The following is a 24,626-nucleotide window of genomic DNA, read 5'->3' on the forward strand; positions in this document are numbered from 1 at the left end:
TCGTTAATGTTTGTGAACGGTCGGATGCGTGACTCTTTTATATGTTGCAGCCGCAAGGAATTGTGGGGCGTCAAATCTCATCTCCTTTCGTAAAGGATGGTCCAGTGTATCCTATGCTAAAGGACGTTATAAAGGAAGCGTTGACCCACCTTTCTTTAACTTTTAGAGATTTCGAACGGCTCTTATCATGGCCGCCACTTAAATGCTTCCGGGGTTAAGTTAAAGTGGATAGTGAAAGGAGATAGGAGGGACAATTCGAACGCACCCCTAGTGTCCGCTAAAGAGCATGAAGAAGCATATCTTTAATAACTGCTTTTAGGTTTTATCATTTAGTTTATTTCTGAATTAAAAGATAGCAGACCAAATATAAGCAGTAGTAAAAATCTGACAGCTGACATTTAGCTAGCTTCGGCTAACATTGTGCTTTCATTTAGCAATTGCTAATCTGAAACCAGTACTTCTCCTCAGCTCTAGAATACTAGTGTCAGCGACAGCCCGTGTTTTGTTTTTTGATGCTATATGGGCCTCTGTTTTGGATTTTAAAACAAAGGAAATTGTAATAGTGACATTGACTAGCGCACTACTTGATGGCACACTTTAGTCTGTTTGCATTTCTTGTACTGGTTGAAGTATCAAAGCAGCATTTACAAAGGGAGAACTCTTCCTTTTTAAATGTAACCTTTATAATCATTCTCCCTTCTCTGTCTTGGCTCACCTTTTTTGAACGATTTCTTTTCTCTGAGTGTTAGCATGAGTGTTTTGGGAGCTCGAGTCTTGCCTCCGACTTAGAACCGAGAGACTCCTTTATGGGCCAGTAACATTGCACCCTGCGGGGGAACAGAAGCCAGGAAAATAGTAAAGTGGAGGTCTACGCAGGAGATCTATTTTTCCAGCCATGTCATGCTGCTGATAACTTGGTGATAAAAGTTGATGCAACAGCTGACAGAGACTTCTGAGTCGTCCTTGTTTACAAACACTTCACTGCCCTCTGATCCATTTGTTTAATCCCAAAACATGAACTTACCACATGCTGCATCTGCACTTATTTGTGTGATAGTATTTAAATGCAGTTTTTTGAGTTTTGAGACAAAGAGATGGAAGCTTATTTCAGGGCTTCTTTGAATTCCCTCTGAACGTCAGGGCTTTATTTATTGAAGAAATATATCCAAAACATCAAAGCGCATTATTAAAAAAAAAAAACTTTTGTGTTATTTTATTCTGTACCAGCAGTGTTTGTCTGTTTGTCTGTGGTTATGCAAAATCAGACTAAAAGAGCATTGAACAATAGACGACTTCATGGTCTCATCGGTCTGTCACAACAGCAGACACTGGGTTTTTAGCACAGTAAAGCCCTGTATCAAGGCCCTGAATGTAGCCCAGGCCCCTCTTTTATCTCCGGGCCTATAGCACTGGGATTACTGTCCCAAAGGAGAGGGGAGGCAACACTCGGCCGAAAAACTGCCACCCCCAGCAAGGTCTTTGTCATGTTGCACTCCAACCCAGATCCTTTTATGGGCCCTGAATATTATACTGCTGCAACAAGCACGCAGGCTGAAAAGCTCCAAAAACTATGAAGGAGTTAACTCTTTTTGGAGCTCTTTCTTTGATTTATAAGCAGCCCTTTTAAACAGGAGCAGATTCCAGATGAGCAGACATTCAGAGGTCAAGGGCAAAGTTCTCCAGTTATGTAATTGCCTGAGGGACATTCTCTCGCGCAACAGGAGAAGAAGCCTGACTAGCCAATCAGAAGGCCCCGCTCCCCCTGGAGTCAGACCACTGCTGTACAAACATGTCCTCCCCGGAGTTTGTTTGCACTGGCTAAGTTTAGGACTGTTTATTTTCTGATCAGAGAATGCCTCTTGAAATCCGGAGACCTGACAAATAATGGACAACAATTCTAAAATATTAGCCTGATAGGTGTAATAGAGTGGCTGTTTTTTTTTTTGTTATGTTATTTATTCCTCACATACTGAATGCTTGTTTTTACAACATTTTAAATCGTGAAATGTTTACATTCATAATTGCATATAAGATGTCTGACCTAGCTTTGCTTTTTTTTTTGCTCATGCATCATACTTTATATGCACACACAAACAGAGAAACAGACACACACACAACACAGAGACCTTACTCAATGAGACATTGCTCCACAGCTCCCCTAGTGATCAAAATCTTCACAGGATACCTTGTGGCCTACACTATGTTTGATGTGTACCTTTGTTTCTCTGTATTTCTGTGCAGGGGGTGACACCTGCAGCCAAAAATGGAGGTGAAAACGTCACTTCTAGACAACATGATTGGGGTTGGGGACATGGTCCTCCTAGAACCCCTATCCGAAGACTCATTCATCGAGAACCTGAGGAACCGCTTTGACCACAACGAGATCTACGTAAGTCAACCATTTTATTTTTAAAAGATAATTACTATAACTGAACCTACAATTCTACAATTCACTGAGCAGACGCTTTTATCCAAAGCGATGTACATGAAAGAGTGAGTACAACACTAATCCATTCATACACCGCCACCGAAGCAGCGGGAGCAATGCAGAGTTAAGTGTCTTGCCCAAGGACACACCGGACATGTTCTTCAGCTGGGGATCGAACCTTCCGTTTGAGAGTTTGAGAACGACTCTACCAACTGAGCCGCAGCCGCCCCCTGATATTATTTTAAACACTCATCTACTTGCTCTGCGTCCAAAGACTTACAAAGATGTGTGCCCTTAAGAAAACATGCAGATACTTTTCATTTCTCCATTGTTCCTTCAGTCTTGGCTACACAACTGGCTCAGATTCAGCGACCACAGTAACCAGCCAATCAATAAATCACATCACCAAGGAATGTAGATGATGCCTTTTAATGAAGCATGAAATCCAGCGATCAGGGACAAGGAGGGACTGGCAGCCAGGCTGGCTTGCCGTCTATCTCTGGAAGAAGGCAGTTTTTTGGACTATCATCCGCGCATCAGGCAATCGGTTCTGGGCTTTGTGCTCGGTCAGTCCACGCTTCGCCTTCTCTGCAGGTCGGCTGCTCTGCACGTCAACCAGAATGATTACAGCTCCGCTCTGGTTGCTGTTGGCTCACAGGGCTCAGGGCCCAAGGGATGATGTCACCTCATGCAGCCATGATTGCCTCAAGAGGAGCAGATATTTTGTCGAGATGCAGCCCACATCCTGCTGAGGAATGGGAACAGTGTTTGCACATGTCTGATTCCCTCAATTTTGCTGTCCTTTCCTCTAAGCTCAGAGCTTTTCTTTTCTTTCCTGTGTGGTGCTGATCTAAAGGTTCTAAAACTGGCGAAATTTGCCCGGTTTTGCCTTTTTTTTTTAATTGTTTATATGCACACCTTTCAAGAGTTGTTTCCATTGTGCTGGTGCAAAAATCTTAACATTGATGTTACCTTTAAGTCAAGTTCACACTGTGAATAAAATGAAAAGAAAAGGCATCTTTATGGAAAGGTCAATCAAACAGCTGGGAGTTTATAATGGAAGTTTCTTTGGTTGCGCATGTACAGTATTTATGTAAGCCGCACCTCAAGAGTGATGACCAGGAAAAACACTGAGGCCCATACTTATCCAATAAATCTGTGGCCTAAAATCCTTATCCTTGCATGCGAATGGATTTTTCCCTCATGTGGCATCATTCCTTACAAATGGCCCTAGCCCCCCCTCCCCCAAACTATCGTATGACAGCTCAGAGCAGAAGAAACATGGCTTTGTTTCCAGAAGGGCAGCGCATCATGTATCCAATAACTGTGTGGAAAATCAAAGAGAACGAGTATCTCTCTCGTTTAACTGCTCGCCCTTCTACCTTCAGGGCAAAACCGAAGCAACTTAACCATCCCTCCATATTAAATCAATTATTTTTAAAAGGGATTATTCTCCAATTTCCAACCTTATCTTTAAGTTTCCGATTCAAATATTGTAATGGAAAAATGCCCGCAGTTGATGCAGATGTTCTCTGGGATGCTGTAGCCCATCTGCGAGATCTGTTGTTCGTCCGACATAAGTGCAGTGCAGTCAATGGACATATTTGGTGAGGGACTGTCAGACTTTTGAAAGCTTTGATTTTTGGGCCAAGTCATTGCTTGTATTACGAACTTGCATTGCATCGGCAAAAATGGTATCCTAACATCTGAGTGTTACGGACGAGGAAGTGAAGTTCCGTCTTGGTGATTTAGTTAATGCCAGAGCTAAAGTGAATAAACTCAGCTGGGCTAATATCCACACTTTTTAGTGTTACTTGTGCCGCTCGTCTTCTCACACACTTCCGCATCCGTGACTACATCACCCCCCGTCCTTCATAACCTCCACTGGCTCACCATCCCCAAGTGTACCCCCTTCAAACTCCTTATTATCACCTACAAAGCCCTCCATAACCCGGCTCCCCCCTACCTGTCTGAGCTCCTCCATCGGCACACTCTCCACCCGCTCTCTCAGGTCAGCTGACGCAAACCTCCTGCTGATATGCAAGTTTTTAGAAACAGCTTCCATGTCAGGGGGAAATATCAAGATGTACTTTCAACAGTCAATCCCACCTATTTTCATATACTGTAATCGCCATGCCAACAGCAAAGGCCTTGTCACACCATACCCACATTTTCATGTTATAATCACCTGAGAGTTTTTGGACCAACAAAAGTTAGCTCCATGCTTCCCAAATTGAAGGAAATGAGGCGAGACAAAACAAATCCCCTAAAATTAACTTTTTGAAAGAGTCGAGTGAGAAAGACAAAAGTCGTTTCTTTTGATTGGCTTGTAGCCGTGTGATTTATCCCTCCGAGCACCTGTAATTTTTATTGACCAAACAGATGGCGTTTTATATCCAGCAGGACAACACTGTAGCCATGCAAAAGAGAAGACGCAGTAGAGCTTTTGCCATTACCTTAGCACCATGTACAGTGTCTTCACCTATTATCGATCCTTGCTAATAGACATGCTACACCTTTTTGAGTTTTCATTAAAATCCTGTCCGACCGCCCTCGCGATGGAGAAGGTCAAATGATTGGAAATGAAACCCCTCAGAAAAAAAAGAAAGAGATCTTCATAGCACAGTGAGGCAGGCAGCTGAATGGAAAGGGGAATAGAGCTGCATAAAGAAGGAGAACACAGTTATCATTTTGAAGTTGCAGTATTTACCGGAAAAAACTGGCTTCTCCATTTCAAAGGGGGTTTATTAAGCATGCGATAATGTTGATTAAGCATGCGATAATGTTGATAGGTTTATAAGCAATACCTTTTTTTTTAATTTAATGTGAGAATTCTTATCCATTTCACAGCTCAAGTAAAGAGACTTCTGGTTTTGTCACTGATTTTCTAATGCAGTCTTTAAAAAGATTCATGGACTATTCCCTTGAAGAGTGTTTCGCTGTTTCGAATGTGTTTTCATTCCGCCTTTGGTCAAGAGAGCCTCTCATTTACACGTGATAGCTGTTTACATTGCACACACTCTTTCCCTTTGTACCCCGTCCTCTGCACTTGAAAAGGCCTCATTTCGCCCGTGGTGGGCTATTGAACGAGAGAGGCTGTGGGAGGTTGTGGTGTTGCCACAGGGAAGGCCATGCTCCACTCTTGTCAGAGTGGGTTATGCAACAGCCATTACCACGGAAAGCAGAGAAAATGTTTCAGGGTTGATGTTTTGAAAGTGCTATCTGGAGCTTTGTTTGGAGCGTGGGAGGATGAAGATGAAGATGATGGCTGGTTACATTCGCTATCAGAAATATCTGACAAGTGTTCTCTGTTGAGCAGGACCTGTGATGTGTTACATAAAGGTGTTCTTTTATGTGGACATTTCAGACACTGCAATTTTATGTTTGATATCATCTCCAATGTATATTATATAAATTATCCAATGCTACAATTCTTTTTTTTTAATGAGTAAATGTAGTAATCTAATGTAAATATTAATTCTTTTGGAAGGAAAATGATTATTTTCCAGGTTTAGGTGTTGTGTGACACTCACTAATACCTGTCCTCAGTATGCAGATTACTGCCCTGCTAACAGGTTCTATAAACTTTCTCTTGGTTTTCACTTGAGGCCCTGCATGCCTCGACAGTGCATTATGAATACTGAGCAGAGAAAAGCTGACACAGGCAGAATTCCTTCCACAGCGACATAACAATTAACACCCAAACAGACACAGGGGATGAAAATGTTTTTAAAAACCCGCGTTCTTGTCACCTGTGTGTAAAACTGAGAAACACCCTTTTTTGACTCACACTTTTGACATTTGTGTCATATTTTCTTCTTCTCCACTCCAGACGTACATCGGCAGTGTGGTGATCTCCATGAACCCCTACAGGTCCCTGCCCATCTTCACGCCAGAGAAAGTGGAGGAGTATCGCAACAGGAACTTCTATGAGCTCAGTCCACACATGTGAGTCCACCTCCCAGGTCTCCTCAAACCACCAAATGTTTATGTAAATTGTCTCAACAGCAAAAAAAAAAAGTAACAAAGAACAGATGGGGCATGTCCCCAGAGGCTTCTTTGAGGATGTGATTGCAGAGACACAACACCTCTCCAATATCAGAGTGAGAAAAAATACACGAAGATGCACACAAAATGTTTGCATTACACTTTTTGTGTTTTTAGCAACATCACATCTTCAAATGGGAATGGGAACAGACTGCCTTTTCAAGCAGCGATATTAACGCCCTGTGACGTTCCGCCTTCAATCTGTCATGTAGGCCTAACGGGGGGGGGGGGGGGGCAAAGTGATCCCCCTCTGTACCGTCTTTGGAGGTAGAAACAGAAGCGTTCCAGATGCGAGACGGTTTCAGCTGAACCAGTGGGGAAGTGCAGCAGTGTGTGTGTGTGTGTGTGTGTGTGTGTGTGTGTGCATGTCTGACTGTGTGTGTATGTGGAGCTCCCGCTGTGCTGTGCTTCAGCGACGCCGATACGCAATTTGCATTCACAGACTGGGACAAGAACATTACGGCGTCGCTCAAAACAAATGTACAAAGATGTGATGACGGCTGAGTTTACTTAAGGCACTTTTGCGAAAAAAGCAGTTTGAAAAGGGCTTCTGCTGAACTTAAGTTTTACACGCTTTTCTTTCCCCACATTAGTATTTTTTTGTATTTATTTATTTGCAGAGTAAGGGGAAAAAAAACATTAATCAAATAACAAAATAGACAACATTCAGTGCAGGAAGAGGCAGAAAATGAGCTTATTTTACCTTTTGGGCATTTTAGAAACCTGATTTTAAGCCTCCCAACCTCTGTTTGTAACTGTTTTACATAAGTCTGTATATTTATTGCAGTTTTCTACTCGCTTATTAATCTTAGTACATGTTAGACTTTTGTAGACTGATTTTCTAAATTTTTCTGTAATGACTCGATGTCATTGTAAATGAGGGTTGCCCCTCAATGATCTTTCGGGTATAAATAAAGGTTAAAAAAAAACAAAATTGAAGCCTCCACCTAAATAATGCTAAAATATCACCAAATTAAAAAAAACAACTTAACAAAACATAATTAAGATGCAGAAAAGAATATGTACACAGACATGCAGAACAAATGCATTAACTGCATAAAGTAACAATCAGACAAAAACAGAAGCACATTATTGTTCATCATCAAGTCATCGTTAACCTGAAAGCAGTTTTTCCCTGCTTCTTTAAATCAATGCTGGAAGGAGTCGTTCTTTAAATCATTGCTGTGAAAGCTGCTGCTTTGGACGAGAAGGAAACACAACCATTCTTAAGGGGGGCCTATTAAATCACGATATGTTATCGGTGCATTGACTGACACATATTGGCAAAATACCTGACACCGTATAACAGGCAGTATAAGCTTCTGATTCCGTTGTTGGAATCTGAACAACTCTTTTAACTTTTGAAACAGTAAGTGTCCTCTGTCTGTTGAGGATGCAGTGTATTCCAAACTTCCGTAAGGATTTTCCCTCTGGACCCAGTCCCTAATGAGGAAGGGCACACAGTCTGAGATCAGACAGACACTAGCTCTTGTGTGGCGGGTCAGTCTGGCGCTTCTGCTGGCCATTCAAGCACTGTGGCATGCCATCTGTCCGCTGGCAACATTAAGTCAACATTTCTGTTTGGCTGCCAGGATAAAACAAAGCCCAGCACTCGTCAATTAGCCTGCTGTGTCTCTAGGCTGCAGCGAAAGCCCTCAGAGAGACGACTGAAAGAGCGAGAGTGCCCTCGTCCCTGAGCAGACACGCTCCCTGCAGACAAAAGCCGGCTCCTTGGCTTTACTTTACAGCCAGCTGCACAGAACTGACATGACACGGTTTCAGGCTGTTTTTTTTCCCTCCCTTATTCTCCTTTTCTTGTCTCTCCCGTGTCCCTGTGTTTACTAATGCGGGCTACTGGTGTGTACAAAGGGCTTTTCTCATGGTCAGCACAGTGCATTGTTTTCAAGATTAAGGTGTCCTTATTTACCTGTTGAAACATGATAGCTTAATCACTCACAACAAACCCCCCTCTCACGGTAAAAATCTGTCCTTGCTGTGAGCTGTTGTTTGCTTAAAGCTGGGACAGAACACCAGCTGGTTGATTATTACCTTAAAAATGAAGGCTGGAATAGGAGAAAGAATGCTTACAGTCAAATTATTTCATATCAGTTATTTTATTAAAACTCACAAGAGTGGATGCCAAGATTTATACTTGTTCCCCAACCAACTTTTCTCATCAATTCTCCTTTAAGAATTACAGTGATGACGATATTGTAATGCAAACTAACTGTGACTTTGAACATAGCGTTTTTATAGGCCAAACACTAACATGCATGTTCCAGGAGAATTCATGTTAAATATCAGGGCATTTAAAAGCACATCGCTGTTTTGCAGTGGACAAGAATTTTCAGAGACGGCCTCTGCTTCCTGTAGCTGTGATACCACCACGGAAATTTAGATAGTTACCGAAGGCTAAATGGCCCACCATTCGTCAAGTGTTTCGCAAGATAATTTTCATACCAACCAGAAAGGAAACCAGCCGTTGCAAAATAAGCAGCGATGCAAATTATGATAGATTTGTTAGGACTAGTCATGCAAAAACACTATGGTCCTTAAAGCTGCTTAAATCTGCTAACTTAAAGCTCTTTGCTGATGAATGACAGATGTGGCCTAATGCATTTGAGCCACGTTTTAAATAAAGGTTTATTTAGATAAGACTCTACAAGGCTTCTTCTCTGTGTGTCTGAGCTGTCGAGCTAATGTGGCTTAAACTTCAAAAAAAAAAAAAAAAAAAAAAAGACACATAAAGGAAAAATATCCTCAGTGAAGCATGCTACTTCCTCCTCTCATCATCTCAAGTGATCGATGATGTGATACATGTAGCAAAGCTGAAGTTCTTTCTATTGACTGAAATGCACCTCCACTACACACGAGAGAAATCATCTTAAAGTAATGACGATTAAGCCCCGTTTAATAGGACAGACTTGCAAAAGACTAAACTGCCAGTCAAAGGCAGATTGTTTCAACATGCAACATAAATTGATCTTAATCCCCGGGTCAGGCCATCTGGACCAAGCTTTGAGGCTTTGCATTGATCGTCCTCAAGCACTGACAAACCTGCATCATCAGTGCACTTATTCTGAACTGTATGTTTAACACAGTAAAACAGTCCACAATATCTTACTCATGCTGACTCTCCTATACTTAAGCTTGGTCTCCGTCACATCCTTGTGTCGTAATTTATTTCCAAGATTTTTTTTTAGGGGGGGGGGGGGGGGGGGGGGGGGAGGAGAATTGTGACCCTTTCTACCGGATAGGCCAGCTGAAGAGGGACCAGAAATGCTGGAAGGAGAGAGTGGGGAAATACCAGCAAAAGACCCCAGGTTGGATTCAAACTCATGGCCACCGGCATGACGATGTCAGCCTCTGCGCAATGTAACCGCTAGGCTATCTGACGCCCCGTGTCATCTTCTTTTTCAATGAATAATTATAACAACCCTTGCATAAAAAGTCTTGAGCGAAAACAAATATGTTAGCACAGTAATCAGCTGGTCTGTCCATTGGTGAACATTTCTAACTTCTATCTTTTTAACCAAACGTTAAAGAGTCAGCCTGGTAAACATCACATTGATAGCTTTATTAATGTTATGTGGACAAGAACTGCATGGCTGCCTTGAAATGCAATATCTTGTTCATTTCTACACAAGTAGAATACAGGTACTATACTGCACATTGCATTAAGTCATTATTTGACATGTACAGTAAAGGCAAGCAAAGCTAATTTTGTCAGCGTCTTACAACAGTTGATGATAAGCTAATGCTAGCAAAGACATGTTGACAAGCTCCGTCTGCATTCGGCACTCTGAGAAGAAGTTGCTTTTGATAAGCAAGCACCTCCTGGTCAGAAATAAATAAGCAAGTTCCCAAAAATGTCAGAGTATATATTCCTTTTGTTGTGTAGCCTACCTTTCATCTGAAATAATAAAAAAGAATAGAATAGAATAGCAAGGCAAGAAGAACCTGAGGCCTGTGCCATTTTTAATGTCCATCTCTTGAATTGAAGCACAGTGACAGAAGTTGGCTTTTCCTTATACTTTTTAAAATGTATAAACAAATATGCTTCTGCATAGTTGGGATTTGAAAACATTTGTATTTTGCAATTTGAATACATTTGACTCGACTGGTATTCAAATCAGAGCAGCGAGTATGCATCACTACAGGAGATTTATGTAGCCTTGTCATACCTTTAAACACAAAGCAGTTTCCTTGAGCTATTAGAGCTCTCACTTATCATCCCGTTCATTTGGGGAAAGCCTGAAGCATAAGGGCAGAGAAAAGGAGAGCTCGTACATAAACCAGGCTGTGCAGCAGAGTTCTGTAAATCAGTGTATACAACTGTGCCTGAAGTCTGCTCCTTTTCTTGGCTTCACCTGTAACTCTCTGTTCATAGCCGACAGCTTTTCAAAGACATGCTGTTTAACTTGTTGTACTTTGATCTCTCAGTGGCCAAAACAGGTTTCTATTTAAACCTTTTGGAGCAAGGAAGAAAACGAAAATAAACTCTCAAAAGGGAGTAATAAAACAAACATGAAGTCCACATTGTGTATTTCTTTTAATGTGGCAAGGATTTAATTTTATCAAAATGTTTTGTGTTAGTCTTTTTGTCCCAATATGTCCCAGAGCAAACACATCTGAGCACTGAAGGAAATAAAACCCATTTTATAAGACAAAGATGAATTTAGTTTTCGTTCAATACTTTTTCAGTGAGGAAGCCTGGATTATTCATGTTGTTTCCACACAAGGAAAGGTGTAAGCCTTTGCGTGGCCATGTTGTTTGCCGGGCTGAACTTGAACTTGCTGACGGGCAACAACAGCGCCTGAAGGGGATCAGTGTTTGGCTTTAATTAAGGTAACACCAGGGGGTCCTGGGAATCTTCCTCTTCCTGTCTTTGATCCTCATTAGACACTTGGACAGTATAAAACCAGCAGCTCAGAACAGCATACATCAGTCAAAGTTATTCCCAAGCCTCAAAAGCCTCTAAGGATGTCGGGCAGCATATTTAGCTGAAATCACTTGCACATCAAAAGCTGTACATCCTCTGTTGGTTTTAATGCATGCAATGGTTTCTATGTGTAGTCACAGCGAGTAAATATTTGATGGACAATTTTAGAGTTGGCTTCAATTTAAGAACCCAAAGTTTCTTCATTGATTTTCAGAATTAACATTGTTTTGTTTTTTTATTTATCAAATTGCAACAATAATATCAGCAGAGTCCTATGGATAAAGTCCCCAATCTAAACCCACCCACTATCTTGGGGAGAGTTTATTGACCATAAAAAGAAATGATGTCAGTAAAGGTAAATTCTTCTGGATTTTTTTTTTTAAGCACTGAGCTTCTGGCTTCATTGAATTTCTCACTTCACCGTTACTGCAGAGCCATTTCAGAGAACAAATAACAACCACTAGATAACTGCCTTACCCTTTAAAAACCCTTCAAATAACCCCACACACTGCAAATAATAACACCACTGTGTTGATTAGCAACGTCCTCTAGTCTCAGGTTTTTATACTTTGTCAGGGACGACAACAAGTCAGAAGGTCACAAATCTGTTTTCTGTGACTTGTTGGTGCCAAAAAAAATTCCATGTGTGGACTTACTGTACCAAACTATCAGCTTTTGCAAGTCACTGGTCTGTTGCATCAAGAACCGATCAGTCCATTGTGAATGTGTATTTGTTCATTGTCTCAATTGGTGTTGTGGGAATTGTTGACGCACCCTGGATAGTCTGATGGGATGGGAGCTTAATGCAGCTTAAAGTTATTGAATGAATCCAGGACTCTGCAACATAAGCAGGATTGGTTTTGTAAAAATGTGTTACTTTTCATTAATGCTGTTGCGTCATCATCATCATTAGCTTGGCCTGTCCATGTCTGCATCACTGATGATGCCTGAAATTCTCTGTCTTTTTGTTTGAGCACAAGTTAGGACCGATGAGTGTGTGCAGGTGCTCGGCTGTTTCACACACCTGCTCTTGCACTCCCCAGACAAATGTGTAAGTGTGTGTGTGTGTGTGAGAGTGTGTTCGTTTGTGTGTGCATCAGCTTGATAGAAAAACTGCAGCTGGTCCCCCATCTCTTAAGTTGTTAGAGAGCTAATTGCCTGTTAAGTTCCATTTTAATTAGAGTTACTGTAAACTGTGGCTTGGCCAGAGACCAGTAAAGAACACATTGATCAATTAAGAAAAAGTCAGGCAGCAGATGTTTCCAAACTGCTGTCAAATTAAGTTTATCAAGGCTTTAAATAGCCTAACACAGACATTGTGATTCAGGTTAAAAATAAAAGTAAATTGCAGCAAGTGTATATGAAAGGAAAATTTGGGGAAAAAAGGATGCATTCCAAAAATATGACTACATATTCCCATATTAATAATCTGTAAGGAATAGTCTCACATTTCTGTTTTTTTTACATATTTAGACCTTTTTAGTTTTTTATGAGATTCCTTTTGAAATATCATCAGCTTTCAACCCAGCTCCAAGGCAGATAACCTCTTTTTTTTTTTTTTTTTTTTTTTTTTTTTCTTCGAAAGCACCACTCGTGTCCATCATTTCCTCTTCTGGTCAATTTAGCAAACTGCTCTTCGCCCAGACGATGGTCCTCATAATTAACTGGCAGGTGTTTCCCTCCCCTTTGCACACAGTGGAAGCATTAGAGATGAACTAATCAGTGGCCTTTCTCCTGCACAGCAGCATTACAGATGGCCCGCAGTCATCCTTTTGTACGTCCCCTGCCACCCAAGCCAAACACAGATTGAGAGTATGCGTGTGTGTGCGTGTAATACTGTGTTTGTGTGTGTGGAAAGGAAGCTAACCCCATGTCTCAGGGGCGGGATCGTATTTCTCCGATGTTTAATGAGGTATTGAGACCCCCGGCGCTCTCTTGCGCTCAATACCTAGTGCCACTAGAGCATTGGTTACAGCGGGGCATCACAACTGGCTAATGGAGCAAAGAGGCCCCGTGCAGGGCACATGTCAGGGTTTTCATCTGTCATACATATGCTTATGACAGATTGACTGCGAAATCAGCTTAGAAGCTTTCCGTGTTTCCGCATGGTTTAGATACAATGTGTTCCTTAGGTTTGTGTAAAATACTTCATCCTATATCAGCATGGTGCATGATGATATCCAATTGAGATGGGGATGTAGCTCTGAGTATTTTACCCACTTTGATAAGGACTCTTTCTTTACCTTTGTACGACTACTGTATAACAGCTTTTAAACCGCAGGAACTTTCCCCCCGGAAATAAATTCCTTTTTTATAGGAACTATGTGCATTTGACTGCAGAAACCAGGGTCTAAATTTAGTTCTGTGGTAATTGATCAACCTCTAAAAAAAGACCCTGCCTAGGGGGGTTAGTTTCTTCCATATGTCCAGGGACCTTGGGCAAGGCCTGCAGCGCTTAATGTTTGTGATTGGTCAGACACTTAGCAGCATATTAGGTCACCTTCCATATTAAAGACTGCAGCTGCAAGCCCACATCATTGTGCTCTGGTTTGCTACCAGTGCTCGTCTCTTTTCCAATGTTGATATCCATCGCCTTATACGGCGTCATATTTGTTGTATGGCTTGCGTCTTCTTCCAACCCTCACCTACTGGACTGGTGGTTTGGTGTGGTTACTTTTATTGCTTCTCCATCCATCATTGGGTGATTTGGGTAATCTTCCCAGGACTTAAGGTGAAACGCTGACAACAATGGGCCACAGGAACCATTAGTTCCTTGAAGAGAAGTCTCTGGAACTTTTAGTAGGTCTACCATATTTCACAAATTCCAGCATTGATATTAACATCTTTGATTATCACAACAAAATTAAACACAAAATAAAGACAATGCGAAAACAAAAGTGTAGGGTGGCCTCCATGTCAATTCACTGAAGACGACCGGAGATAACACATAGGAGGAAGCAAATTGAACTGAAGGCCTGCTTGACCAACATCACCCCATAAGCTTTCCCTTTGTGCAGTCTCATGGTACATCATTTGTACATTGCGACTCTTTTGGTGCCTCTGAATGGGTGATCAGGTTTCTCCTGACCTTAGAACAGATAATGTGATTGGATTGAGCAGTACTCCTGTCTTTTAAATTAATTTCCCATAGCAAGACGGGCTGTGTATGAATGAGCAGCAATACATAGAATCAACCATCTGAACTATGATAGTTTGAGAGCTTAATTTAGCGATATTATGCAACACAAAACTCCCAATAAATCCATTTTGTGTTTGGATTAATTTCATATCTGATCATTAGGCATACCACTTTTTTCATAACCCATGCAGGACATTGGGCTAAGATAACATAACCACAGTAGCATGCTGTTTTATGTGTGTGTAAGGTGGACTTTGGAGCCATTTACAGCATTATCATACCCGTGTTTGCCTTCCCAGTGTTGTCAGTTGAGACACAAGCAGTAAATCTCTCTTCACACATTTTAGTTGTACACTCTCCCGTTTTTCACCCATTACAGCTGCAGTCATTTGGTAACCAGCTTACGTGTACACTGTTTTGGTATTACATAAAGGATTATTTTTCAAGGAGTCCTACATGAGTTTCAGCACAGAACCTGTATGTAGGTAGATGTAAGTGGGCACTTGTTGAAATGGCATTTTGACTCAGGTGGGCAGAGTGACTCCTCTCCAGCATGTGTGTTGGCGTAATGGTGAGCTCGCTGAACCTAGAGGGAGATGATTGGGAAAGTGTGAGTGTGTGTGCTCCTTCTTTTTTTTTTTTTTTCCACCCACCTCTCCAACTGAAGAATAAAATGCAAATGCATTACACTGGATAATGTCACCATTTATAATCAATGGCTAGTTTTTCACATGGCTTTCTCAAACCTACTCAGTATATAAGCTTCACACTGGAATATTCACACACACACACATGCAGTCCTGGTTTCTTGAAGTCTACCTCCCCTAGAGCTTTGGGATAATCAGCCGGTTGAATTTGTACATTTACTTAAATTGACACTTGAAGTTATTGGAAAACTTCAGTTTCCTTCAGTATTTTGGTTATTGCTTAACCTCTGAGCTTAAAATAGCTGTCTCTAGCCACATAAATAAATCACTATGTCCATGGATAACTGTTGGTCTAAGACCTTTGTAATAAGTCTTCCAGCCTGCACATTTTGAGCAAATTACTCTGTGCAAAAGCATTGGCCAATATTGCAATATGATATGAAGTGCAATAAATAGTGTATATATGCTATTTGGGCTGGGCTTTTGCCCATGATCATCATGCTTGTGTATGTTCACTTTCTTTCTTCTTTAGTTGTTAAATTTCCTTTTTCTACATGAACCAGGCTCAGTTTTATAACACACAGTATCTGTGAGCAGGTATCATGACAATCATTAATACAGGAGGTTATGAATTTTCCTGTTTTCAAAGTTAATTAATCCACCTGCTGACTCTGACTCCAACTCTGAATAAACATGACCTACACCGGTATTTATTACTTCCCTTCTAGATTATATTTGACTGATTTTCTTTTGTCAGTCACCGTCAAGTCCATGTTTAACTTTCTCCATTCATAGTCAGAACAATGGGTATTATGAACCTTTATCTGTGTACACAGGTTGCATAACAACACGCAAGACTTCACTTAGCTGTGAAGGATATTGTCCTACCCTGATAGCGGCATATCTTTGATGAAACTAAGACGTGACTTTATTTTAATTTAAATCTCCAAATTTAAAGCTAAACCCAGCAACACACAACTTCACACCTGATATTACACCTCTTTGACCTCTGAACTGTACTTTCATCCAGATAATGTGCTGTTAAACCAGCAAAAGGACCTTAGCACTTCCTTAATACTATTAATCAGTATAAATAAAGCCTGAAGTGTGATTGATCACTGTCATCTCCGAGCTATGTGCTCTCTTTCATTTAAGGTCAATGTTTCATTATGATAAAGGTGTGTTCATTTTTTTTTCTTTAAGTCGATCTGCACCGTAACTTGGACAGCAAACCTCTAATGCAGGATGATTGTGTGATGTCACTTCTTTGGAATGCTTTTAATAAAACCCAAATGGCAACAAAGTCTACATTTACCTATTGTTGCATGCAACAATATCGGTAAATGTTAGCAGTGCACAAATCAGTGTTATACAACCAGATACATAAATAGACAGAAGTCCAAGAAGAGAAACTCATTTCGTCACATCTTTTCAGCTGTCATAGCACTCCGAACAGATTGTTTAGGCTCTACTAAAAGAACTCCCTGACAACTTTATTCCTTTCCACAAAACTTCTAGGTCTGTGGCCTCCTCATTTCCTTGTGTGGGGCAGGATCGGGTGTCAACCACCACTTTTGTGCAGATGTGGGACCGACATTACACCGTCGGTCAGACCCACAATGACTGTGTGTTGTCTGAATGGGCTCAGTGGCTCACATGGTCACCCTGAGGCCTCAGCTTCTTTGAAGGCGTGCCGAGCCATCTTGTCCTAAATTGGGTTTAACAGTTTACTTCTATGCAGCCTTTGTGAGTGTACTGGGGCAGTTCTGATGCTTGTAGGGCTCAAGGGTTGCAAAGTTATTTATCTAATTTTAGAAAGCGGATCACAAGTGAGTCAGAAGTACAGTACTCCAGTGTAAAGAGGGTTTGCACTGGAGTGTGGGGTCTCTTTGAGAGCCTGACGTGACCAGAAACTCTACCTCAATGGACAGCTGACACATGGAGAGCAGGGAGAGGAAGTTCTGAATCCTGACAGAGCTGAGGCATTTTGGACCATTTAAAAAAACAAAAAAAAAACTCTCTCTTCTCTTTCCATCAGCCTGTCTGTGCACATGGTTAAGTATTTTTTCCTTGAACGTGGGTTTCTGTCTTCCAGCCAAAGGCAAAAAGGCCATTGTCATCTCTCATTCTGTCATTCATCATTCTGTCATTTATCTCATGACTCAGACGGTTTCTTCAACTCCTTTAACACCTGATTATCGAGAGTCATTTAAATATTCAGGTTTTTCTTTTTTCATATACAGGCTGCTGATTTACAAAAAAAAACAAAAAAAACCTGCTGTAAGAAGCTCAGAGACTCTTTGTTTGAGTGTTGCTTTGAGGATGTTTTGCTACCGTACTCTGCAGGCTTATTTCCTGCTATTCCAAGGATCAGACAAACAACCTGTGTCTGTGTTTTCCCCTGCTGCGGAACACTAAATTGCTGTGCAGTAAAGTAAATTAGAGCCCTGGACCCCCTGGAAGTTTGATGTAAGGGTAGGGGAGTATCAATGAGCAATTAAGCTGAGGTCTCAGGCAACATCTAGTCTGTGCTGAATAAATTAGGGATGTGTGGCAGCTGTACTTCACACTGAGCTTTTAATTTGGTTTAGTTACAGAGTTAGAGGTGTTTTTTTGTTTTTTTTTATTGTTGCAAGGTGCATATTGGGATTGCTTTGTTGACTATATGCTTCTGTTAATGCGGTCCTGTGTCAGATATTTTCTGGATTCTTCCCCTATGCGCTGATCTTCTCATTTCCACCTGCTATAGGTTAACACATTGTCATGATTATCACACAGATGGGCCACATCTGTCAGAACCAAGGCCTTTTGTCTGTGTGCATGTGTGTTTCTGCTCCCTAAGCCGCCCACACTTGCAGGCGAGTGTATGGAATCAGTGTGTGTGTGTGTGTGGGTTTTCTTGCAACAGCCCACCCACTCCTCCACCTGGTTGTAAAGAATCAGGAAGAGAGTAGCTTCCTTGGCTGCTCCATCAGAGCCCAGGCGGATTTCCTGTGGCCTCTGGAGGAGCCCGATCACACTGAGATCACATGCTACCGGACCCCCAAACCCCCCACATTCATCCAAACAAGTAACAGAAACGTAGCAGGATATAGTCAAAGTAGCCCTTTTTTTAAAGTTCTAGTTTTAAAATGGAGTATTTGCTTCATGTCACTCTAAAGACATTGCTAACAGTCTCAGAGGATCCAATCATCTCCCTGTGTCTGGGTGGGCTGCTCTCTAGCCCTTACATTACAGCTTCATTAGCATCTAAAAATCACAACTCTTACAGTGCTCGGACTCGCCCTCAAAGCACTCCACCCTTTTTAAGATTCAGGTCACAGTCACACACTGAAAGCCTGTCATCTCCTCCCGTGCCCCAGTTACCAGAGGTTTGTAGTAAAAAGAACTGACTAGACTATTTTCTTGTGCTTACCTCATGCCACTGTGGCTTTGTGTTCACCGCTGCCACGTGCAAGGCCAAATTACAGCCTGCAGGCAGATGTGAAGGGGAGGTGCCAAGCAGCACTTACGGTCCAGGACCTTATCCCAGTCTAATCCCCACACACACACACGCACACACCCAGCTCAACACACTGATCAGGGAGGCCTTCGGGATTTCAGTGCCCCACTCACAGCTTCCTCCCTCCTTTGATGGCGACCTTGGTGCCTCATCATCGTTTTTTTACTTCCACGTTTGAGAAGTACATTTGCTGTTCATTCTGCTTTCATGTTCCTAATGATAGCAGGATGCTGAAGCCACAGGGGTACATTTACTTTCTAATTCTGCCTTGTTATTCTTGCTTGTATGAGTGGAAATAAAAATACAGATTTGTCTTTTGAAATAAGTGAATTGTGGCTTGGGTTTCTCTTTGATATAAACATGTGAATCATCTGCACTTGCTCATTTTTGGGTGTGGCCCCTCGCTTCTGCTGACTTCTATTCATATTCAGATGTGATGGCCATTCATATTCATAGGACTGGCTGTGTGTGTCTGTCCCTCCCCCTATTTAACGCACCCTCACTCCTCTTTTGGTACACCCCCCCTCGCACTTCCATTGGCCTCCTCTGGGGCAAGGATAATTGTGTGATAGTTTGCTTATTGCCAGGATCAGGTCAGGCAACAGCACTGTTTTCACAAAGCAGACATCTGCTGTGCTGCGCTGCACTTTTCAAGAGTGACGTGATGTCCTGTGGCAAGTCTCATCCATGCAAACATGGTTAACAAGAGAGGGCAGGGGTTGGACTGTGATGAGTGATTGTGGGGAAGGGCATTTCTTAGAGGCTGCGTTTTGCTGAACAAGAAACATTATTTTATGAAAACAGGGGTCCCAAAAATCTAACTTTTAAGGTTAATGTAAAACAAAAATCTATGTCGCTGTCAGTGTCTCTTGCCTGAGCCAACTGGCAGCTTGAGCCGTTATTTCATTGAATACCTGTGCAACATAGCCATATGCACATGAATGTATGATCAGTTTCCCTCTTGTTCCCTCAGTTGAATACTGTGAAATCCAATGTTTTCTGTTTATTACAGATTAGAATAATTTCCCAGATTGCCGTCTAATTACGACATATAATGGCCTTTGTAAATCAGCAGCACAGACGCTGTAGCTCTGTTTTTGTTTTCAACCATGCTGAGCAGATTGTGAGCGTTATTTATTACTTGTAAGAAGCAGCAACAGCTAATATATTAACCCAGTCCCATAAAATGTAAAGAGCTGCACTGTTAAAAATGTTTTGACAGGATGTTCTTAGTTTCAATCTATCTATGTTTGATATGATTCAAATGTTGATTCCACAGATCAAGCATGGTAGACAAACCAAATGAATGGGTTACATCTGGTCTGGTTCTTTTGAAAAAATCAGTAATGTTGACATTTATCCTTGTGGAATTAGCAGATGCAGATTAATATTGGGTATTTGTAGATAATTTATCAGAAAGTAAGGAATCTTACCTGCTCTTTTCTAAATAAGTATAAAAAATAGTAGGGTATTTTACCTGCTCTAAGATTGTGTCGTGAGATTACGTTTTTTATGAATTGGCGTTATACAAATAAAGTTGATTAATTGAGCAAGAGAAGTAAAACAAGACAGGGCTTCATGAATAATTCTGAGTCTTTACCAGGCCTACACCAGTTTGACTTAAAAGCAATTTCTATGATAAAACTCTGGATTTTCCATTTTCCTAAGGTGGTTTTAGTGGAGGGCCAGTACTTGAGAGTTAGGGGAAGAAGGACTGATCGGGGGGGGCTGCTTGGGCCCTGGTTCAAAAAGATGTGCAATAGTGTAGAACCCTTAGCTCCATTAGCTAGCCTGAGATTTAACTGTGCATTGTGGCCTGGAATGCATTCATTTGGCTTCTCTCTCCGGCTCCCCTCCTTCATAGCTTCTTACTTGCAATCAGATTCTTTTCAAATTTGGGGTCAGTGTTAGTTCAGCGTGTGATTATACGCTGCAAGTTCTGGTTCCAATTGCACCCAGCTCCCTTAAGCATTTACTGCTGAATCTAAGAATGCTTGATGTTAAGCCTTTTTTTCCTCAATTTGGGCTCCATAATAATCAAATTGCAGGACAATTCGGCATTACTATTCAGTGTATAGACTTAAATTCATTCAAGGCAGTCTGAACAATTCCTTTAGATATAACATAAAACTTCATCCAAACTTCTTTTTACCTGGCTGTTTGGTGCCACATTATATTTTGGACTGCAGTGTGCCTAATTCTGACAGCATTGCCTCTGCAGGTTAATGTTATCCCAGTTCAACATCCTCTTTTAGATCCAGCTTCAGCACCCATCGGTTGTGCCTTAAGAAAATACCTGTCAGTATCTGTGAACGTCAGACATTCCTATCTGCATTCAAGTCTAGTACTTGGTGCATTTAAATACTTGATTAATGATATTACTTAAACCTGGGAGAATTGGAGTGCCCCTACACTCCAGGCAAGGACCAAATTAGACACTGGGGAGGGAATATTTTGATGCATTCCTACAAAATTACCTCAAGCTATATTTGCTCTGTATTTGATGTGAAACATTAGTCTTAAAGATGTTGATCTTTTCTTTAAATGTGAAAACACTTTGATGGTTTTGATGAAAGACTAAACCCAACCTGGAAACCTTGTAGAGCTGGTCAGGATTCATTGTCCAACTCTTTTTTTTTTTTCTGCATTGGATTGGTTTAGAGCCTGAAACAAAATGTTCTCACTGATATTCCCAAGTGAGATCAAGGTTTAGTCAAGTTTCTCCCCTGTGATGCTCCCCCTGCACAGACAGTCTCAACTAACCTGGCCCAGTTGATCACGGTGGTCTTAAATGATATAGTTTTAAAAACCACTTCACCTTGTCTCAAACTATTCAATAGAAAAGACAATTTTGAGTGTATCATACGGCGCAATCACCGTTATTACCGAATGTGGCTTTGCAAAAAATTCCTGAGTAATAGATGCAAAGTATGTGGGGAAGGGAGACTTAAGAAAGCTAATTTGCAGTCTCGCGTCCTGCTGAAAGAGAAAGTTTGAAAATAATTATTGCAGTACTGTACAAGTACTGTACAAGCTTGCCAGATGGAAGTTGTAAAATGTGTTGCTGCAGCCTCACCCTTCTGTGTTTCTTTCTTTGAGGCTGTATCACATTCAAATCACAGGCCATTGTGCCACACGAGAACAAAAAACTGTCATTGTGACTTGGCCCTCACACCATCCACACCCTTCTCTCGAACCATCAAAATGTATCGTCGGCATAAAAGGTACAACTACTGTATTGTTCAGGAATCTAGTGTAGGGTGGGGCGGAGACGAAAATTGTCCCACTTTCCCTTTGTATCATTGTCCTTGAATGTAAGACAAGACTTCTTTCAGGAATAGGCCCTACTCTTTCATCCTTCACTAATCCACCAAGAAGAAATTTACATTTTAGCCTCTAATTGAGTTATCCAGAATTACAACTGAAACTGCCAGGAGGGAATGGGGTTTTCCTAGTGGTCTAGTACTCATTAATTTGAGCCATTAGTCGACTAGTCATCCAGCATTCAATATCTTTATTTAATTATTTCAATGAATGTTTAATTTTGTATAAGTTACCATGTAGCCGTATTCACACTGACCTACATCACAGAGAAATATACCCTTATGTCTCTATACTGGTGCCGTCAACTTAACATCTACTAGCAACAAAGACACACAGGCATCAGAAACTGAAACTCTAATTAGTCTTCTCTAACCCCACAAGCTTCATTTGTCGTTGCTGTTTGTAGTTGGAAGCTGCTGGTTTCTTTTAGGGGATTCTGTCGACATTAGCCTAGCTCGTAGTTCCTTGCTATAGTGTCTCCATTAACTGTACACTGGCTAGCAAAAACAAAATATCCTAGCAACAGTAATTAAACCTTCATTGATAACTTTCCTCCCGTAACCTCTTGAGCTTCAGTCATCTGAACTGCAGTTTGAAGCCGCTGGTTTCTATTTTTAGATTCAGTTGGTTAGCCTAGCCCTTACAGTAGCTACCTGCTCTGGCATTTTGCTCCACTATTAAGACTAGTCATAGCTGCACTCGGCTCTAAATGGAAACTGACTGGCTGACTTAGGACCCAGCCTTTGTGTAATTGAAGTGATACTTTATAACTATATTTTCATATAGTGACTGAAAACAAGGGATTGAGTAACAATTTAACTAAGTAAACAGGGACTTAACATGAGGATTACAAGGCTTTTAACTTGCTTTTATGTGTTGGTGTGGAAGTGCTTCGTAAGTGTCAGTTAAGTAGTTGGGTTCAGCAAAAAGGAGTTGGAAATGATCAGTATGCCATCTATCTGAGCCAAATCACGAATGTGAAGCAGCCACTGTATCTATATAAAGCGTCTGTGGCTGTCCTACAGATGCGGCCTCATTTCCATTAAAGCCACATGCCGTTGATTAGAATGGCTGCCATGTGGCCTGGCTAAGTATCATAACATTTCACTGAACTTTTTTCACACAGTTTTCTTCACATCCCAAAATATCTTGTTGGATACTGGAACATAAGGAAGTAATGTAAACTGAGGGCATGTTGTTGAAGGCTTATGATGATGTTCTTTTGTCTTCTAGATATGCTTTGGCAGATGAGGCCTACAGTTCACTGAGAGACCAGGACAAGGACCAATGCATCCTCATCACAGGGGAGAGTGGGGCGGGGAAAACTGGTGAGTGGAACCACGTCATTACTCCTTTTTAACATATTCCTTAGTATGTAAATATGCATCACTTATGTCCTATGCTCCGAGAATTAAGAATAGAAAGTATTTTTCATAATAAGACAAGGGAACGACACTCTAAATGGGCATCACATCTTTACAAAGATGTCAGGCAGTAGCTCCCCAGAGGGTTAAAAATGTAGCATAGTGCCTTTTTGTCTGCTCATCTCCTCTTGTTTGTAGTTTGGAACTAAAGTTGGTTTAAATGTAGTCAAAACGTGCTTTAAAGGCAGCTGTGAGATAAGGGTTGTTTTGGAAAAAGAGCCACAGTGCAGATTTACATCAGATCACCCTTTCTAAAAGGCAGTTTGATGCTAGGTCTTTCAAAACGTCATGTTGGTACATGAAATGTGACGGAAACTCCTGAATTGGGCCCATATTCACTCGACCCTGTCCAGAGGACTAAATGCACATGTCCCACTGTGCTTTGATCAAAAAATATGAACTGCAGCCTGCTGATGCTTCAGGCAGCTGAATGCAGGTCCCTGTTCTTTATTTCGGTTGTTTTTTCTTATTATCCTGTGGCCATGTTCTGGAGGAGTATCACATACCTTACAGAAAAAAGCCAAGAGGAATGGAATTTCCTGGACTCTGTTGGCAGTACTGTGTCAAAGGTAAAAGCCATATTGAGTTGGCAGAGCATAAATAAACTGTGGGAAATCAGCTGCAATATACCAATAAAACATCTTCCTGTCCGGTGAAGATACAAGCGCCTATTCATACTTGGAATTGTAAAATCTTGACCTCTCCACTGAGGTCGCATAAATGATTGATTCCTGTGCAGCTACTTGCGGCATTGCAGCTTTGATCGGTTATTGAATATACTTTCACATACAAAATCATTTATAGTGCTGGCATCACTAACTGCCTAGACTGATGATCGTTGCTTTTTGATTGTCAGCTTCAGACTAAGAAAACGATCATCTGGATTTGTAGACCAAAGTGTTGGAGTGAATTGTAATCACAGTGTCCATGTTCTAGTTGTAACTGTCCATGTGGCTTTAATCAAGGTCTGGGAGGTATTGAAAAAAACATTGACATAAATAGAACCATCAAGTCTTTATTATGGGATCAAATTGAAAGTAGTAGCAGGTACGTGTCCAGAGGGGAACAATCCTAAGTCAGCGCCCCAGTTGGGCCACCCAATGAAAAAAGTCAGGACACGTCCCTGAGTAGGAGTATCGAATACTTGCCTTCTATTTTTCTATTCTAAATAT

General features: G+C 41.3%; 1 protein-coding gene across 1 annotated transcript in view; it reads left to right on the top strand.

The window, feature by feature from the left end:
- myo1b (myosin IB) overlaps positions 1-24,626 on the top strand; it is a 69,349-nt gene that overhangs the window by 9,615 nt on the left and 35,108 nt on the right. Inside the window, 3 exon segments of the mRNA XM_020638415.3 lie at positions 2,242-2,389; positions 6,261-6,376; positions 23,264-23,358. Coding sequence (XP_020494071.1) covers positions 2,264-2,389; positions 6,261-6,376; positions 23,264-23,358 — 337 coding nt within the window. The 5' untranslated portion in view covers positions 2,242-2,263.

The sequence above is a fragment of the Labrus bergylta genome, chromosome 13, assembly GCF_963930695.1.
Source record: "Labrus bergylta chromosome 13, fLabBer1.1, whole genome shotgun sequence".
In the NCBI taxonomy this organism is placed as follows: domain Eukaryota; kingdom Metazoa; phylum Chordata; class Actinopteri; order Labriformes; family Labridae; genus Labrus; species Labrus bergylta.